The 18,414-nt window shown below is 32.4% G+C and overlaps 1 protein-coding gene across 1 annotated transcript in view; it reads right to left on the bottom strand.

Annotated features, from left to right (window-relative positions):
* Positions 1-497: 497 nt before the first annotated feature.
* LOC102017318 (chromosome unknown open reading frame, human C14orf39) overlaps positions 498-18,414 on the bottom strand; it is a 36,067-nt gene continuing 18,150 nt past the window's right edge. Inside the window, exons 12-18 of the mRNA XM_013521883.1 lie at positions 18,333-18,409; positions 18,096-18,151; positions 12,769-12,830; positions 11,409-11,587; positions 9,496-9,634; positions 4,795-4,852; positions 498-1,145 (exon numbers count right to left, since the gene is read on the bottom strand). Of these exons, the coding sequence (XP_013377337.1) occupies positions 949-1,145; positions 4,795-4,852; positions 9,496-9,634; positions 11,409-11,587; positions 12,769-12,830; positions 18,096-18,151; positions 18,333-18,409 (768 nt within the window). The 3' untranslated portion in view covers positions 498-948. The remainder of the gene's footprint in view (positions 1,146-4,794; positions 4,853-9,495; positions 9,635-11,408; positions 11,588-12,768; positions 12,831-18,095; positions 18,152-18,332; positions 18,410-18,414) is intronic.

Below are 18,414 nucleotides of genomic sequence, written 5' to 3'. Positions count from 1 at the left end.
TGACTTTGGGTTTTTACAGTAGATAGAAGGTGAGAGTTCCTATATATAGTTTCAACCTCCTGCTGTCACCAAAAAAGAGAGTAATCAACTTATTAGTTTGACTAGATGTGGTGCAGAAGGTGAAACAGAAGTTGTAAGGTTTTAAAATCTTCCAGCAATTACACAACAAAATATGGAGTCATACTTTTTATTACTTGGCAACAACACAACTAATTTAAAAAGCACAAAACACAAAAATATTGAACAATTTTTGGATGATTTAATCAAATTTAAGTATTTTCATTAAAATATATATATATATATATACTGATACAACAACCCAATTTTCAGATATTAGTCTTTCAGATATTAGTTTAATTTTATTCCTTTAAAGATATTAACATAACTGATTAAAATAAAAATGTTATGATTTGTCACATTTAGAAGGAAATAAAAGACTTTACTCACTGTTCATAATACGTTATTTGAAATTATTAAAATATCATTCTATATCCTGCAACAGTGAAATCCAGTGATTTTAAAGGAAGTTAGTTGTTAAAGTACACCTTAGCATTAATCTGCACAATCATCACTAAAAAAGGTCTGATGGCCTGAAGGAATTCTTGTTCTTATCAAAACAATTAAACTACTACCAGATAAAATAGGGAGTAGCAAGCTAAATATTTCTAATAAAATTTAATAGAAAATGCATCAAATTATATTCAGATTAATAAAAGTTCTGCCTGAATATAGCCTGAAAAATCAAAATAAAAGTGAATAATTAGCTAATTCCACAAATAAAACACTCAACATTTAAAAATTTAATTACTTATAATGAAATAATACAACTATGATAATCTACTATTACTTTAATCAACAAAAGGAAGAACCTTCATGTTTTCAGTAATAATGTAAATTTACACCCTAGATGACTAGAGACTAAAATAATTCAAAAAACTAATAACTAGTTCAAAAAAGACTAAATTGTGTTGTATTTTGCAAAGAAGATGAAAAACCTTCTGAAGAGGAAGGTACAGAGTTTTGATCCTGTTCAAAAGAAAATGGAAAAACAAAATCATCCTTTCCAGCTCCAAATGTACGAGTTGAAGTGTCAGATGAAAAAGAAAACGTAAACACATCTTCTCTTCGTTTCCCAAATAAGTTTCCTGAGGGAGATAAATATTATCAGATCGTGCTACTCATGTTATATAAAATTTACATAACCTAACAGAATAAAATATACTGCATATAATAAATAGAGTAGCATCGAAGCACTTATGAGATAGCTGAGTATCAGATATTCTTTCTCTGGGCAAGGCACAGAACCTTTCCTTAGTATTAGGAAAGGTTAAACCAAACTCGAACTTAACCTTACTTGGAAGTACTTCTAACTTAAGTACATAAAGAACATGTGTACCCAATTAAAAGAGGGTAAAACACCTCAAATGAAGAGAAGAGCAGAGAAGCCCAGAAACAGGAACATGTAAGAAGCATCAGGGCAAAAGAATTGATATTCACTTTTGGCAGGGGCACTGAGAAATAATAAAGATATACTGAGCAGTAATTAATGAAGATGAGCTTAGAAAGGCTATTGAGTGTCCCACTGTAGAGTATGGTCTTTATTTAGTAAATAATGGGAAACAATTAAGCATTTCAAGCACAGATACAGTACTTGAGCTGCTCTATAAGGATTACTCAGGAGGGAATATATAGAAAGGCTGAATTGGACAGTCATTTTAGGAATAAACAAAAGGAAAAAAGTCTGGCCAAGAGATGGTAAAAATCTGGTGATCACAGCAATGCAAATGGAGAGAGAAAATACCAGAGCTGAGCTGAAACATAATGCATAAGCCAAACATCCAATTATTATTTATTAACTACAATAAATGTTTGAAGACTTGCTCAAGAAAACAGACAGAACACTGAAAAGAATTCTATCATTTTGAAAAGATTTTTCAAAATCAACCTTTCATATAAAATTATGTTGCTGACTCCTAGAAATTATGTTGCTGGCTCCTAGAAATGCCAGTAAGGAAATTTATTATTTAAATTTATTATTTTAAATTCAATATATTTAAAACTATAAGTAGAAAAATATTCTCTAATATTTTAAATTTAATTTAAAAATTATTAACTTAAAAGCTACACTAATCCAGAGTAGAAACAAATATTTTAAAGCATCAAATTTTCCCACAATAATAACTTATTAACTAGGCAAAAGAAATTACTTTGTGCCACTTGGAAATTTTCATATAATTTTTTAACATTTCAATTATTTCACTCTAAATAGAACAGCGCCAGCCAGAAATAAAATAAAATACGGGGAGAGGGACTGATTACCAGTTACTTGTGTTCTTCCTCTCCCCCTTTCTCATTTTACTTTCTACTGATTTCCATATACATCCATGTAGGACTTTAAGAAAAATATAGCTCAGAAAGAATTAAAATCTTGAGTCCCTCTCTTCATAAATGAATCTGGTTTTGTTTTTCATTTCAGAATAAATTCATATGAGGTCTTCATAAAACTCTGATGCTCACTGTAAATAAAAGACTGACTACACAAGGCAGTATTCTTTGTGTTGTGAGCATTTCAAGGATAAATAAAACAGGTCCCTGCCCTAAAAAGAAACTATGATTCAGAGTCATAAATATATATTCATAAATAACTAATGATAGGAGATTACAGAGTATGAAAAAGAAGAGACATTCAGAAAACTGAGGAAGAGATCTTTTTGGAATAAAAAGCTAATGGAGAAAGAAAAGATTTTATGGATGAGATCTTCGTCTTCAAAGACAGACATGTCATGGAAGTTGAGGATTCCAAGAAGAAAAAAGTAAGTAAGAAAATTTTGGCGTATTTGACTGAGTTGTCTAGTCTGGCCAAAGCACAAGTAATGCTTACAAAAGTAAAGGCTTAAAAGTTATGCTGGAACTAAATTTAAAAAGTAAGAGAAAGCTGGGTGTGGTGTTATATGCCTGTAATCCCAGTGATTTGTTAGGCTGAGACAAACAGATGTTTGATCCTAGCCAGGGAGACTTAGCACGACCCTGTTTCAAAGAGTAAAAAAAAAAAAGGAGGCGAGTTGGTAGTGGTTATAGCTCAGTGTGAAGGCCCTGGCTTCAATCTCCAGTACTGTGAAAGAAAAAGTACAATAATTTGATCGTCAACAGGGAGCCAGCAAAGATATTTGAATAGGGCAGTAACACAGTCAATATGATAAATAAGGAAGATCATTTGAGCTGTGATCTGCCACTATTTCAGCCATCATCAACTCTCACTTCTACTGTTTTAATGGCTTCTTAGTCCATCTCCCTGCTTTCACCCTTATTTCCCTACAGTATGTTCTCCATATAGCAATCACAGTAATTCTTTTAAAACCTATCTGATTATTTCAGTTCTTTGTTCAAAACCTTCAAATGGTTCTGCATTTCATTCAGGAAAAAAATTCGAAGCTTTAATGTTCTACAGGACCCACATGATTTGCTGCCCCTCCAACCTCTCCACTTTAATCTCCTGAACTATTTATCCTTCCTTATTCCATTCCAATATCGCCAATTTACCTGTTATTCAGTGAACAATACCAAGTATGTTCCCATCTCCTGTCCCTTGCCCAGAACACTTTTCTCACTTGCTGCACCTCCTTTACACCTCGGCTCAAAAGTTACCTTTCAGTGATGCCTTCCCTGACTGATGTAGCACAGCAACCACCTTCCCAGTACAACATTTTCTGTCCTCTTACTCTGCTTTGCTTTTTTTCACATTTTTTATTAACACCAGTAAGAGCTAACCTCCATCCTGGGCTGATTCAGAACCACTTGGAAGAAGGACTTGGAATTAGACATGTTGCAATACTGCTTACTTAGAAAATATAGAAATAAGGTAAATTTAGAGTGTTGTATCTGACTACTCTGCTGTGTGAGACCACACCCGAATTAAAAGAGTTAAATTTGCGTAGAAGTCTTGGACCTCATGACTAGAATGCTATAAAACACTGGTGGGTGCTGCAGATTTTTGTACGTCAACATGACATACATGCACCATGCCCCATCCACAGGAGCCTGGAATATTCCACATAACTGAGGAGGCAAAAGAAAGTTTATTACGTGAGTAGCTGGGAGGCCTTTCAGTGAGACAAAGATGCTGTCCCTGCTGTTATCTCCTATCTGCATCCTTCTATAAAGTAAATATAATTTTAGATTTTACATTATAACATGAATCTGTCTGCCAATTCAAACCCATAAAAACTGTCGTTTAATGCACCACCTCATCTATTACACTTTGATATATTTGTCTATCTTTGGGCTCTCCTTCTAAAATATAAGCACCCTATTAGAATTTTGCATTCTTGTCTATTCTTCTATCATTAAAATTGATGATGAATACCTGATAGAAAAATATAACATATGCACATGGATGTATTTATACGTTGAATGAATTAACCAATCAAGTGCTAAAAGATCTCATAAAAATATACGCACTTCTAGGAAGAAATCCACAAATTTCAGAAAGAAAATGGAAAGTCAACCTTATCATATGCTACAAAGGGACTGAATATGGTAACAATGCAAGCTACCCATAATATCTGATAACTGAGAAGTCATTAGAGATCTTAAAGAAAGCAAGTATTGCAGGACAGTGAGACAAGAAGCTAAATCACTTTTTAAAAAAAGATTAGTGAGTGGCAGAGGTAACTGCCACTCACATTCAGTTTATTTTAAAGAATAAGCTGAATGCCTCAGAAAATCAGAGACAAACTAAATACTAAAGGGAAAAGTTAACATGTTTTTAGATGTGGCAAACCTTAAATCACTTACCAATTTCTTGTGATGATGGAGGATTGAGATTTACTGCAGAATGATGATGTTCACTAGGCTGGAAAAGAATTTCCATTAAATATTACTTGTGAAATCAGTATATACAGCATTTATATTTGAATCTAAAGCCTGGTGCTTCTAATATACAGGATTAGAGTAAAGATCCTCATAGCTTTTTATATGGCATACTACTGTACTTAAAGAGTTCCGTACTACTGGGATATGCTCAGCGGTAGAGCCCTTGTCTAGCATATATCAGGCCCTGAGTTTAATTTCCAGCACTGGGAAGAAAAACTAAAAAGCTATCTTCATTTATTTATATCAAAATAAGGCCCACTGATTTGATTATATCAACAGATAACTTATTGATAGGCAAAATACTATTCTAAGGATAATTCATACTTTAAAATCTAAATACCTGAAATTCTAGTCTTATCTAAAATTACAGTCAATTTGATTTGTTCTGAAGGCCTTTAACAACTCAGGTTTTTAGTGTTGCCTTTCTACCTACAAAAGTAATAGAATGGATGGTGAGAGCTTCATATCAGAAGCTCTGACCAAGTTTTGCTGCCCCAAAGAGTTTACTTTCTCAGTAAGGTAGGCTTTTAAAAAATGAAATCATGAGAACTTCACATTATATGCCTTTTTTCATGTCCCTGTTCTTCTAAAGCTTGACTCTATCATAGCAGTATAATATTCTTCTTATAAACATACTATACAATTTCAACCATTCTTTTATTTTTGCACATTTAAATTGCTTTGAATTTTTCTATTATAAAAAGTATGCTTGAATAAATACTGTTAATGCACAGAATCACATTTCTTTAACAATTAACAAGGAAAGCTGTTTTTCCATGACAGTGTGCAAATCACTTGAATTTCTTTTTCAGTAATCTATTCACCGAAAGACCTTTGCCCACTTATATAGTGAGAGTATCTTTTCTTATTGGTACATAAAAGTGTTTTATATATTAAAGATATTCTGTCATATTATTGCAAATATTTTATACTGCTTTATCACTTTGTCTTTAAAAACATATACAATATACAGAAATTTAGATTCTGCATGTAATTAAACTTAATTTTTTTCTTTTATTTTTCCACTGCTTTTGTGCTTAGAGAATCTTTCCTCCTAAGGTCTGGTGAATATTCACCAGTATTTCCTCTAAAATATTTAATGGTTAATCTTTTTTAATTTGTTGAATCTAAATATAGTTTTGTGGGTATACAGTGTAACATGAGGGCATAAACTTTCCCTACTAATTTGTGGTCCCTTTACCACATTCAAAGTTCTTTTGTTTCAAGAACTTTCAGCCCATACCACTGATTGTTCTGTCAATCTTATACATTTATACATATATCTTGCACACTATTTTGATTACTCTAGGTTTAATGTTTAGAAAGTAAAATTGCCCTGACTAATCCATTTAATAATATTTAGGATGTATTATCTTCTTTCTTTCTTTTTTTGTACAGGGAATCAAACTCAGGACCTTGTGCTTGCCACATAGGAATTGTGTCCCTCTTCTTTCATTTCTAATGGAGGTAAGGTGTCTTATCTTTTTGTAAATCTAGCAATGACTATATCAATTTTGTCAATTATTTTCAAAGAACCAACTTGGGCTTGTTTTTCCATTTCACTGACTTCTCATTTATTCTACTCCTTTATTCTATCTACTTTGGATCTGCTTTGTTTTTCTTTTTCTAGTCTCCCAAGATAGAATCTTAGGTCATAAACATTAGACCTTTCTTCTGTTTAATGGTTTAAATTATTAACTAAATTATTTAAGGTCATCATTTTGCTCTGTTTTTGGCAGAATCCTGTAATTTTTGATAAGCTGAATTTCCAAAATAATTTAATTCAGAACATATTATGATGTTTGCCATGAGTCTTTCTTTATTCTAGGACCTACATATATAGGTTTTTCCTAGAGAACTTACTGTTACTGAGTTCTAATTTAATTGCATTGTGATCAGAGAACATTCTCATATTTTAATTGCTTTAAATTCATTAAGACTCATTTTATGGCTTAGAATATTGTCTATCTTGATGAATTTCTCATCAGCACTTGAAAAGGGTATACAGTATGTTACAGTTGTTGGATATGATGTTCTACGAAGTTCAATTAAGTCAAAGGAATTGATAGTATTCTTCAGGTCTTACTGAGGACACTGACAGTACTGTCCAATTCTACCAACTGCTCACACAGGGGTGCTAGAAATACCCATGTTTGAAATTTTATTTCTCTTTAGTAATTTTTATTTAATGTATTTTGAAGCTGCTCTTAGGTACATACACACTTGCAACTTCTGTATCTTTCTTATGAATTGAACTGTTTACTTTTATGAAATATCTCCCTTATTGCTAATACTATTCTTTATCTTGAAGACTACTGTTATGGCTTGTATCTAGATGTCCCTCTAAAGCCTCATGCACTCACAGGTGGGGCTTTTCTGAGGTAGCTGGATCTAGGATGTGTAAATGTGGATTAAGGGTGTGTGAATATAGATTAAAGATGTGATAACTAAGTTCACTGATTGGTTTAGACTAGTTCCGAGTCTGGACAATGGGAAGGCCGACCCTGGGTGTGTGTGGCACCACCAAAAAGGCTTGTAGCCTGGATGGGATAAAAGGGAAAGGGAAGCCTGTTGCTACTGCTTCCTCTTTCCTGATCAGCCATGGACTATTTCTCTTCGGCAACATCCCTCTGCCATGCTACGCTGCCAACTATGGACTAAAACTTCTACAACCTGTGAGCCAAAATAAACCTTTCCTCGTTTAACTTGTGGGTGTTGGGTAATTCATCTCAGCAACAATAAAAATAACTAAGACAATGACCAAAAATGATGCAGACATTATGACCTGCTTATGGTTAGTTTTCATGATATCATTTTCTTTTTTTTTTTTTTTTTTTTTTTTTGGTTTTTCTCCGGTACCGGGAACCGAACTCACGACCTTGCGCTTGCCAGGCAGGCGCTTTTGCCGCTGAGCTAAATCCCCAGCCCCCATGATATCATTTTCCATCCATTTATTTTCAACTATTGTTGTCTTTACAGTTAAAGTATATCTCTTATAGGTGCCTTATATTTGGGTCTTTTTTATCCATCCTTATATTTTCCTTCAAATGGAATACTTAGCCCACTTGTATTAATGTAATTAAAAGGTTTATAATTTGATCTAGCATTTTACTATGCTATGCATTTTACTTACTTCCTTTGCATTTTGTTACTACATTTCTTCTTTCTTCCTTCTTTTGGATTACAAAGTTTTTCACAATTCCATTTTAATTTATAACCAATCTCATTTTTTAATATTGTCTTAAATATTTTTTACCACTTTTCCCTAAGAAGCTTACTATTTATCTGACTAATCTCCTTCTCCAGCCAATTATCACATGCACAAAAAAATTAAAGATAATCTTGCCAGGATTAGGTCCAAATTTGATTACATTTATAAATTATTTTGAGAAGAAATTTATCTTTATAATAATTTGTTGCTATACACATACTTCAATATCTATGTATAAATATTTTCTCAGTATTTTTGAAGTTTTCTGTATTCAAAATGTACATGCTTTCTTTTAAGATTGTGTAACATTTATTTTACGTTCATGTTGTAAATGAGAATTTAATAACTACAGTCTATTTTTTATGTTTAGCACACTTCTTATAGGAGTTGTTTTTGAAATAGACATTTCAATAAATATTGAGATAAAAGTTGAGAACATGAAATGATATTCTATATCAACTATCAATACATTTGCATTTTAAACAATATAATATATTGTGGGGAATATAATAAAAAATCTAATTCATATAAAAATGGCTAAATGTGGGTAATTTAAATGCCTAATAATAATAAAAGTTTATTCTATATATTTATTCATTAAGAGGTTGGTACTTTCCTAAGTGCTATGTGTATAAACTCATTTAATATTAATAAATTCTATGGTAACAATTATTGCTATTTCCACTTTACAGATAAGAAAACGGAGTTACTTAGTCAATATCCCACAGACAGTATATATCCAAATAATGTCGATTCTAAGTCTAGCTTTAATCATGATAGTAAATTGTCTATACTTTTCAAATAAGGATGTCTTAATTATTGGGTTCAGTGGCTAGATACAGAAGCACTTTACCATGATTTACATCACTAAAAATTAGAATATCAGAAGGAAATTCTTTAAATCTTTTAAAATTAATCAATGTGGTATATGCAGTGTTGTCACGTACATACATGTAGTTGGAAAGACCAACTTATAATGGCTGTGGTAGTTGACGGTGTGTAGCTTATTTTCACATTAAAAATATGTTGTTTAGAATTTCACATTAATTTTAAGATCAAATTCATTTTAAACTGCCTTTACCTGCATTTTAAATCTTCTTCACCTTGAACCTCTTAAAGGAAAAAAATGTGAACTTGGGACATCTGAAGTTAAGAATAAAAAGATAGGGAACTTTGTTCTACTATTAAAACTCAAGTGCCCATGTGCGCACATGGTGGGTGAGGATAAAACCCAAGGTCTCATGTACTCTAGGCAAGCGCTCCACCACCGAGCTACATTCCCAGCTTGATGCTCAGAATTTTTTAAATTGCCTCTGTTGGTACTCTGTGTCCCAAGAAAGTATGGTACTAAGGAATTAACCAAGGTTCCAACATACAATTTTTAGAAATAAAACTTTAGCTTCTCATTTTACCTGATCTGATGATGTTTCTGAGTCAAATATAGAAGAATCAAATAAACTCAATCCAGGTGATCTAGAACTATAACTCATAAGAAATGAAAATCCAGAAGACTCAGTTTGTGATTGACCTTCAAGTACTGCATTTCTGTTTCTGTTACAGAGAGATTTAAAAAATCATCAAAATGTTATACATCTATTATTAAACACTACAGATTGTAAAGCAACAAAAGCAAAGGCAGAAAAGAATCAGCATAGTAGGAAAAAGTAGGGAGTAATCATTGAAATGACAAAGCTATGGAAAAAGAATGATTTGGATGTAGAATAATGTACAAAAATCTTTTTGGAGATAATAATTATGACTATTCACTAAGAATATACTGTCAGGCACTATTTTAGCTGTAAGGATAACTTATTCCTCACAATAACACTATGAAGTAGGTACTACTTTACAGTAAAGAAGTTTGCCATTTATAGTAAATTTTATAGTACATTTTACAATAAAGGGTTCTGAAACACAGAAAGGTTAAATGATTTGTCCAAAGGAGTAAGTGCCAGATTTGATATTTAAACACAGCAACCTAGATTCAGAGTCTAAGCTCTTAACCCTGATAATGTCCTCAAGATCTTGAAATCTAGTCACAAGATGTGTCTTAGATAAGAAACAAGCCATTACAAAGTTTTATGTAAGAAAGTTAAAACTATAAAGTGGGACACATAATTAGACAAGTATATAACTCAATGATTAGAAGTATAGATTCTATAGCCAGAACTATTTAGGTTTAAATCTCAACTCTTAACATTGATTAGTTGTAATCACTTATGATACTGTTTTCTTATCCATAAAGTTATTAATGTATGTACAATTCATAAGACTGTGAATATTAAATGACCAGTATTAATAAAGTATCTAGAACAGTGATTTGCATATAGTGTTCCATAAGTATAATACTTTTTAAAGTATAATAGGGAATGGGGAGTGGCTTGGTACGTGTTCAGTGGGTATAAGCCTTTGGTTTTGATCCCCTGCACCAAATGAATAAATGAATGAATGAATGAATGAATGTCTGACTCTGCCCTATCTCTGTGGCCATAAGTGAGTCACTTAACATTACAGATCATAATTTTTTCATCCAGGGATAGAGGTTTTAGCATGTGAGCAGATATTCTTTTACAGTTCTCACATTTAATGACGACTTCCATGTTGAACATCACGAGCTTGAGACAAAGCAGAGACTATCTATATACATAAAGTTTACTAGCAATTTAAAGTACAGAAGTAGAATACGGATGAGAGATCCCTGATGAAGTGAAATCTATTTGACGTATGTTTTCAGGAAACCTGAAGGGTCAGTGTCAAGGAAGAAACTAAACTAATTAAAAAGATTAAATGCAACACTATTTTCTTCACTGCAAACCAAAAATCGATGGTTTTCAAAGTTAAATACTCAAGTTAGAGATATTTTAACCTAAAGAGGTTACTTAGCATAATGGCAGTTCTTGCTTTAGACACTACATGTGGAACAGTGACGGCTGAAATGTTATTCAGTGGTAAGTCCACAGTCTACCATAAGTGACAGTAGCTCTTTAACGCGACATTTAAGTTTTTTCCACAGCTTCGGTATGCTTTGGGAAATCTAGTCTGTATACTATTTCAGTGGATAAGAATTCAGTGTATACATTATCTTCTGCATATGCTGCAGAAAAAATGAGAAAGCTCCATGAAATAGGAAGAGCAAAACATTAGTAATTGTTCCAACAGGGTTATAGCTACATGCAAGTTCATTATAACAATCTCTCCTTTACATGTCTCAAATATTCCATAATGAAAACTTTTTAAAGTTATGGTACTAGGCATTTTACTGTTCATATGAATTGCTTATATAACTAATGTATAGATAGTGTATAATTATTAATTAATATCCTACATTTCAAATAAGGGAGTTTTAGGTAGCTGCATTTTCTCCAAAGATTCAGGTGTCTTTATAGCTTCAGGAGTTCTTAAAAATAAAGGAGTTTCAGGAGTTCGTGGAAAATTCTCAGCCATTTCTTCTATTTTGTCACTGTTATCTTCTATTGATTTTTCAAAAGCTTCTGTACCTATCCCCTGAAAATTCAAAGTAACGGCAAATGGTAAAGCTGAATGTTACTGCATTAATAAAATTTCATATGTAAAAATGAATAAGGTGGGAAGCATCTTAATAATGGTATTTTACAGGTAAGAAAATTAAGAATAATTGGTCAACTGATACTAGAATATATATTGAAAAAATAGAAAAATAATTATTTTAATTATTTTATTTTTCTTTTCTTTCTAGCTCCATTTTTCTTGCTCCTACCTGAAAAAAGTAAATGACAACTGGAACAGACTAAAATTGATAGAGAAAAATGTTTAGGACTAATTTTTCTTTTGAAATTCCACATTATACTCTCATTACATATCCTATTTCCTTGGAAGAGAAAAGTAATTTATTTTTAAGCAATCTTGCTTTCATTGGTTTACGCTATAATTTGAAACTGAAACATCCCCTGAAGACCCATACGGTACAGGCTTGATCCCCAACATGGTGCTTTTGGGAGGTGGCAGAGACTTTACAGAGATGGGGCCTACTGGGAGATCTTCAGGTCACGGGGGCCTATCCAGCAAGGGGACTGAGGGGTCCTAGTCTCTTCCTGTATCACTTCCCAGCCACAGGGTAAGTGGTTTTGTTCCACCACATACTCTTACCATCAAGCACTACCACAGGTCCAAAGCAATGGGGCGATCCGATTACAGACTGCAACCTCTAAAACTGTGAGCCAAGTAAACCTTCTCTCTTCGTAAGTTCATTATCTCAGATAGCTGTTATTTTAGGACACTTGTAACAGAAAGATGACTAATACAATTTATAATGTTTTAGTAGCTAGTGTAGACTCAATATAAATTGTCTAAATCTATCATCATTAAAGTATCCACTATGCAAAAACATTTTCAAGATAACTTTTATGGTAACCACTGGTCTCCAGTTGGCATGGCAGATCATTCAATCTTACCAAACAAAATTGTTTTCTTCAATCATGATTTACTTGTAGTCTCATCTATTAGTGAAAACTTTTTGCATATTTTCATGTAAACTTGTAGTTTCAATTTTTAATCTGGAAAATATAATTTGTAATTCTAGAAGTCTGACTACCAACCTATTAACATCTCACATAAATATGTTCACTGTATTAAATCTGAAATTAAAATAGACATAAATTTAAATCAGAATTTTCTGCTTAGAAATTAAAGTCAAACATTTGACTTACTTGTGAAGTACATTCTGATTCTCTTACTTGTCTTCCTGTCCCTTTATCTTCATACTCAGCATCTGTTTGTTACATAACAATTTTTTGTTTTGAAATTTTATTGTAAAATGAAACATTCACTATATGAAATTAACCACATTTAACTGTTTGAACCTACAATATGGCCATTTTAAATGGTTCAGCATGATATATACAAGACAACAAAACAATATAAACAGTTTAACAATCAAAAATTATAAAGAGAACATCCACATAGCCACCACCCAAATAAAGAAATACACCATCATGAACACTCCAAAAGGTCTCATATTCTCCATGCTCTCCTCTTCAGAGGTAATCTTTATCCTAATTTCTGTGATAATCATTTCCTAATTTGTTTTATATGGCTTTATTATCTAAGTAATATATTTTATATGTCCTATTTTAAAATGTTATATGTTGAAATTTCATATTTTTGCTCTCATGTCTTGTTTTGTTCAGTATGCACTTGTGATATTCACCCATATTATCATATGAAGATCTAATTTTCTTAATGACTTAAGTTTTTCAAATACATCTGTACAAGGATATATGCAAAACTGTTACATAAAAAAGTTGTAATAGCTTCAACAATACCCATTTGCAATAAAATGCAGATATACTGTATGTAGTGTTGTGTTTCTAAATAATCCAATATCAGTTAATGAAATTAAAGAATTTTTTTAAAACTGCCAACAAAGAGAAGACCAAGTCCTGATGGAGTCATTGCTCAATTCTACAGAATTTAGAAAAGATCTAATGCCACTACTCTCAGTCTTTACTCCTCAAACTCTTTAATGAAGTTGAAAAGGAAGCAATACTCCCAACTCATTCCTGGAATCAAGAATTACCCTGGTACCAAAACCAGAGAAGGATACAAATAAAAAAGAACTACAGGTCAATCTCCTTAATGAACATAGATGCAAATATCCTCAGTAAGACACTGGCAAATAGAATGCAGCAAATCATCAGAAAGATTATACACCTTGACCAAGTAGGATATTGTTCAACATACACAAATCAATAAATGTAATATACCATATTAACAGAACCAAGGACAAAAACCACACAATCATCTCAATAGATGCACAAAAAGCATTTGACAAATTCCAACACCCATTTATGACAAAAACTCTCTAGAAACTTAGAATAGAAAGTCTTTACCTCAATCTGATAAAAAAAAAATCTATGACAAACCAACAGCCAACATCATACTAAATGGTCAAAAGCTGAAAGCTTTCTTTCTAAAATCAAGAACAAGATAAGAGTACCCACTATCACCACTCTTTTTCCTAGAAACATTAGTCAGAGCAACTATGAGAAAGAAATAAAAAGAATATAGATAGGAAAGGAAGAAGTTACATTGTCATTACTTGCTGATGACGTGATACTCTACATATAAGACTCCAAAACCTCCACCAAAAGACTCCTAGAATTAATAGCCAAATTCAGTAGTACAGACAAGATACAAAGTCCACAATCAAAAATCAATAGCCTTTCTGTACACATGCAACAAACTCGCAGAGTGAGAAATTAGGAAAACAAAACTTTTCACAACAGCATCAAGAAAAATGAAATACTCAGGAAGCAATCCAACATAGAAGTGAAAGACCTTTACATTTAAAAACTATAGTACACTTAAAAAGGAGATCAAAGAGGATATTAGAAAATGGAAAGATATTCCCTGTTCATGGACAGGCAGAACCAATATACAGTAGTAAAAATGGCTACACTTTCAAAAATGTTATACAGATTTAGTGCATCCTCAATCAAAATACCAATAGCATAACTCACAGAACTAGAGAAAATAATCCTAAAATTCACACAGAACCAGAAGAGACCTAGAATAGCAAAACTAATTCTGGGTAACAAAGGCAAGGCAGGGGGCATCATAATCTCAGATTTGACGTTATACTACAAAATATCATGATAAAAAAAAACGGCATGGTACTAGAAAAAAAACCACAACACCTTGACCCAACAATCACTGGAACAGAATAGAAGATGCAGAAACAACTCCATGCACATTCAGTTACCTAAACTCTGACACAGGGGCCAAACGTTGACTGGAAGAAAGCCTGTTTAATAAATGGTACTGGAAAAACTGGCTTTCCACATGCCAAGGATTAGACCTAGAAACATATCTTTCACCACACACTAAACTAAAATCAAGATGGATCAAAGATCTAAATATAAAAACAGACGTACTTAATCTGCTGGAAGATAAGACTAGGTAAAACCCAGGAAGACACAGATGTAGGGAAAGACTTTATGAACAAAACCTAGTCACACAGGAAATATTATAAAGAATCAACAACTGGGATCACATCAAATTAAAAAGCTTTCACACAGCAAAAGAAATCACCAGCAAAGTGAAAAGACAACCCACAGAATGGGAAAATATTTTTACTAGCTACTCCTCAGACAAAAGACTAGTATCTAGAATATACGAAGAATGCAGAAAAATCAGACTGCCCCCAAATTCAAAGACTCAATCCAAAAGTGGGCATCTCAAAGGAACAGGCACTTCTCAGATGAAGAAGCACCATCAGCAAATAAATACTGTAAGAAAAATGTTCAACATCACTGGTCATTCAAGAAATCCAAAATAAAATAACACTGAGATTCCATCTCATTTCAGAAAGAAAGGCTATCATTAAGAAATCAACCAGTAAGAAATGTTGGGGAAGCTGTGGGAAAAAAGACCCTTCCCCACTGTTGGTAGGAGTATAAACTGGTATAACCACTATGGAAATCAGTACTAAAACTACAAGTTCCATTTGACCCAGCTATTCCCCTTCTTGGCATCTCCCTAGAGGGTAAAAGCATCATTCCACAGTGATATATGCACACCTATGTTTATGGCAGTACAATTTATAATATCTATTTCTTGGAAACAGCCCATATGGCCATCTATAGATGAATGGATAAAGAAAATGTGGTATTTGTATATAACAGATATTACTCTGCCACAAAGAAGAATAAATTATAGTCATTTGTAGGTAAATGGATGCACCTCAAGATCATAATTTTAAGTGAAATAAGTAAGACATACAGTTTAAATATCACTTTGTTTTTGTTGTCTGAGAAACTCTAAGGGTAAACAAGGAGCAAAACGGAGGATAGATATTGGGAAGTAGGAAGAATATGTTCATATGGGAAGGGAACAAGAGAAAGGGGTGTGAAAAGAGAAAGAAGAGAAAACAAAGAATGGAATGGAAAAAATGAAAACAAAGCTGTTATAAAGAGGGGAAGAAGGGTTGAAGAGAAGGGAGAGGAATAGGGGAAAAAAGAATTAAGATACATCATGTCCAGGTACAAATTCCCTATGGTGCATGTGAGTATAGCAAGTATGTACTAATAAAAAAAATTTTTAAAAACAAAGTAGTTATATCAGATTTTAGGACAGCTACCCATCCTAGAAAACACTGGATCTCACTAGGCAAAATTATCAGCTCCAGCTATAACTCAGACATAATCTCAATATATGGTTAATTATCAACACCAGTTCCTACAAATAGTTTGGGAGTTCCTATTATCTCACATCCTCATAAAAATTTAATAAACTTTTTGAATGGTGCTGATCAGATTTCTCATTGTGGTTTTATTTTGAAGTTCCACAATTTGAGGCATATTTTTTTCATACATTTATCTTTTGAAGTGTCTATTCACATATTTGCACATAATTTTAACTGGGTTGTCTGCCTTTTTCTTCTGGATCTGTAATTACTCTTGACAGTTTTATGTACTACAAATATATCCTTTGGCTTGGGGACTCACTCTTTTTATGGCATCTTCTGATAAGAAGAATTTTAATTTTAACATAGCCAAATTTATCAATTTTCCTTTTATTATTGGACTTTTAAATTGTTTAAGAAAGCCTTCTCTATTCTGATATCATGAAAATGTTTTCTATTTGATCTTCTGAAAGCTTTATAATTTTTGCCTCTTGCATTTACACCATAACTATTACTTTTCACCACATATTAATTTCTTCAAGTCGTAAGTTTAAAGATTGTTGAAAAAAATCTTTATTTCTTTCAAAATAATTACATGCACTATATATGCTCAAGTAGGATGGTACAGTCATATACATTTCTCCATATTTCATTGTTGAGATGCACTGTTCCCAGACTATAGCTATACCTCCTTGTCTAACACTGTCAGTTGGCATACATAGGGCTTCTTAACACCTGAACAGATGTTGAGTTTTTCACTTAGGAGAAACCAGAGATTATTCATCTATGTGAAATAAGCATATTGTGCTGGGTAAATTCTACACACACTCTGAGAGAAATGAACTCATAATATATCACTACTTTGCTATGCATCCATTTACAGAATTTTCATGATGACTGAATGAGGCATTTCTTAAATTTTAACATAAAAAAGCCAGTAAGACCAGAAGAGGTGAAGACTTCTTTATAGCATAATAAATGAAATAATAGTTGTGCCTTACTAGGCTATCAAAATATATATGCACGGTATATGATATATACTACTGTGTACGTTTATGTACAGATATATCCATGCACGTATGTGTGTACGTATATATACAGAGAATTAGTATTTCCAAGGATGTATGAAAGCTCCAACAGCTAGCTGATTAGTGATTATAAACTCATGTATATATCCTGTGATCCTTTTGTGGTTTTATTTTTTAAAATAGCCCAGAGTCCTTTCCTAAAGACTAGTAAAAAGGAATATAGTAGCATTACTTATAATAAAGAGAAGAACTAAAAACAACAAAATATTCAGTATGAAAGAATGGGAACATGAACTGTGACATAACCATACCAGGAACATTACACAATCATTTTAAATAACTAATGACAGGGAGAAATAATCTCAATAGTCTATCAAATAGGAAAAAAGACACAAAGTTAGGGGCTAGGGATTTAGCTTAGTGGCACAGTGCCTGCCTGGCAAGCGTGAGGTCATGAGTTCGATTCCTGGTACCAGGAAAAAAAAAAAAGACACAAAGTTATGTATATAGTATGATTCAAATTTGGGGGGAAACAGCAAAACATACATATGAACTAAAAAAAAAAAAAAACTAAAAGAGTATACACCAGTATGCATGTTCTCAGTTATATTTAGAAGGAAATATTTTTGTTTTCTTTACATTTGTCTTTGTTTTTGAATTTTTCTTCAATAAAATGTATTCATTTTATACTTAGGGGAAATTTTATTTTACAGCTAGACATGCAAGGTCATTTAACATGATTTGCAAACAATTCAAATAATTTATTTGAATAACATAAAAACTGATATAATTTGCTACTCTTAGGAAAAATATGAACAAGTACCTGTGCGTCCTTTTTCAAACCACTGATTGTAATTTGATTGCTCCTCTGGAGTTAATCTAAAATACAATAAATATAATTTTTATATTATTTTTTCAGTTGATACTCATAAATTACTTCAGAAATTAAAGCTTTTATTGGTGATGCTGGGCCTCAAACCCAGGGCCTATCATATATAGGCCAGTACTCTACCTCTAAGCTACATTCCCAGCCCTTAAATATTTTATTTTAAAAAGTTACCTTAATTGCACAAAATTGTGTGCACTTTTAATAGTTGTTACATGTGAATCATCATTCATATTAGAGTCATTAAATACCTGAA

Source organism: Chinchilla lanigera, unplaced genomic scaffold (genome assembly GCF_000276665.1).
Source record: "Chinchilla lanigera isolate Chin_1 unplaced genomic scaffold, ChiLan1.0 scaffold00065, whole genome shotgun sequence".
Lineage (NCBI taxonomy): Eukaryota > Metazoa > Chordata > Mammalia > Rodentia > Chinchillidae > Chinchilla > Chinchilla lanigera.
This window is presented reverse-complemented; position numbering and strand designations above follow the sequence as displayed.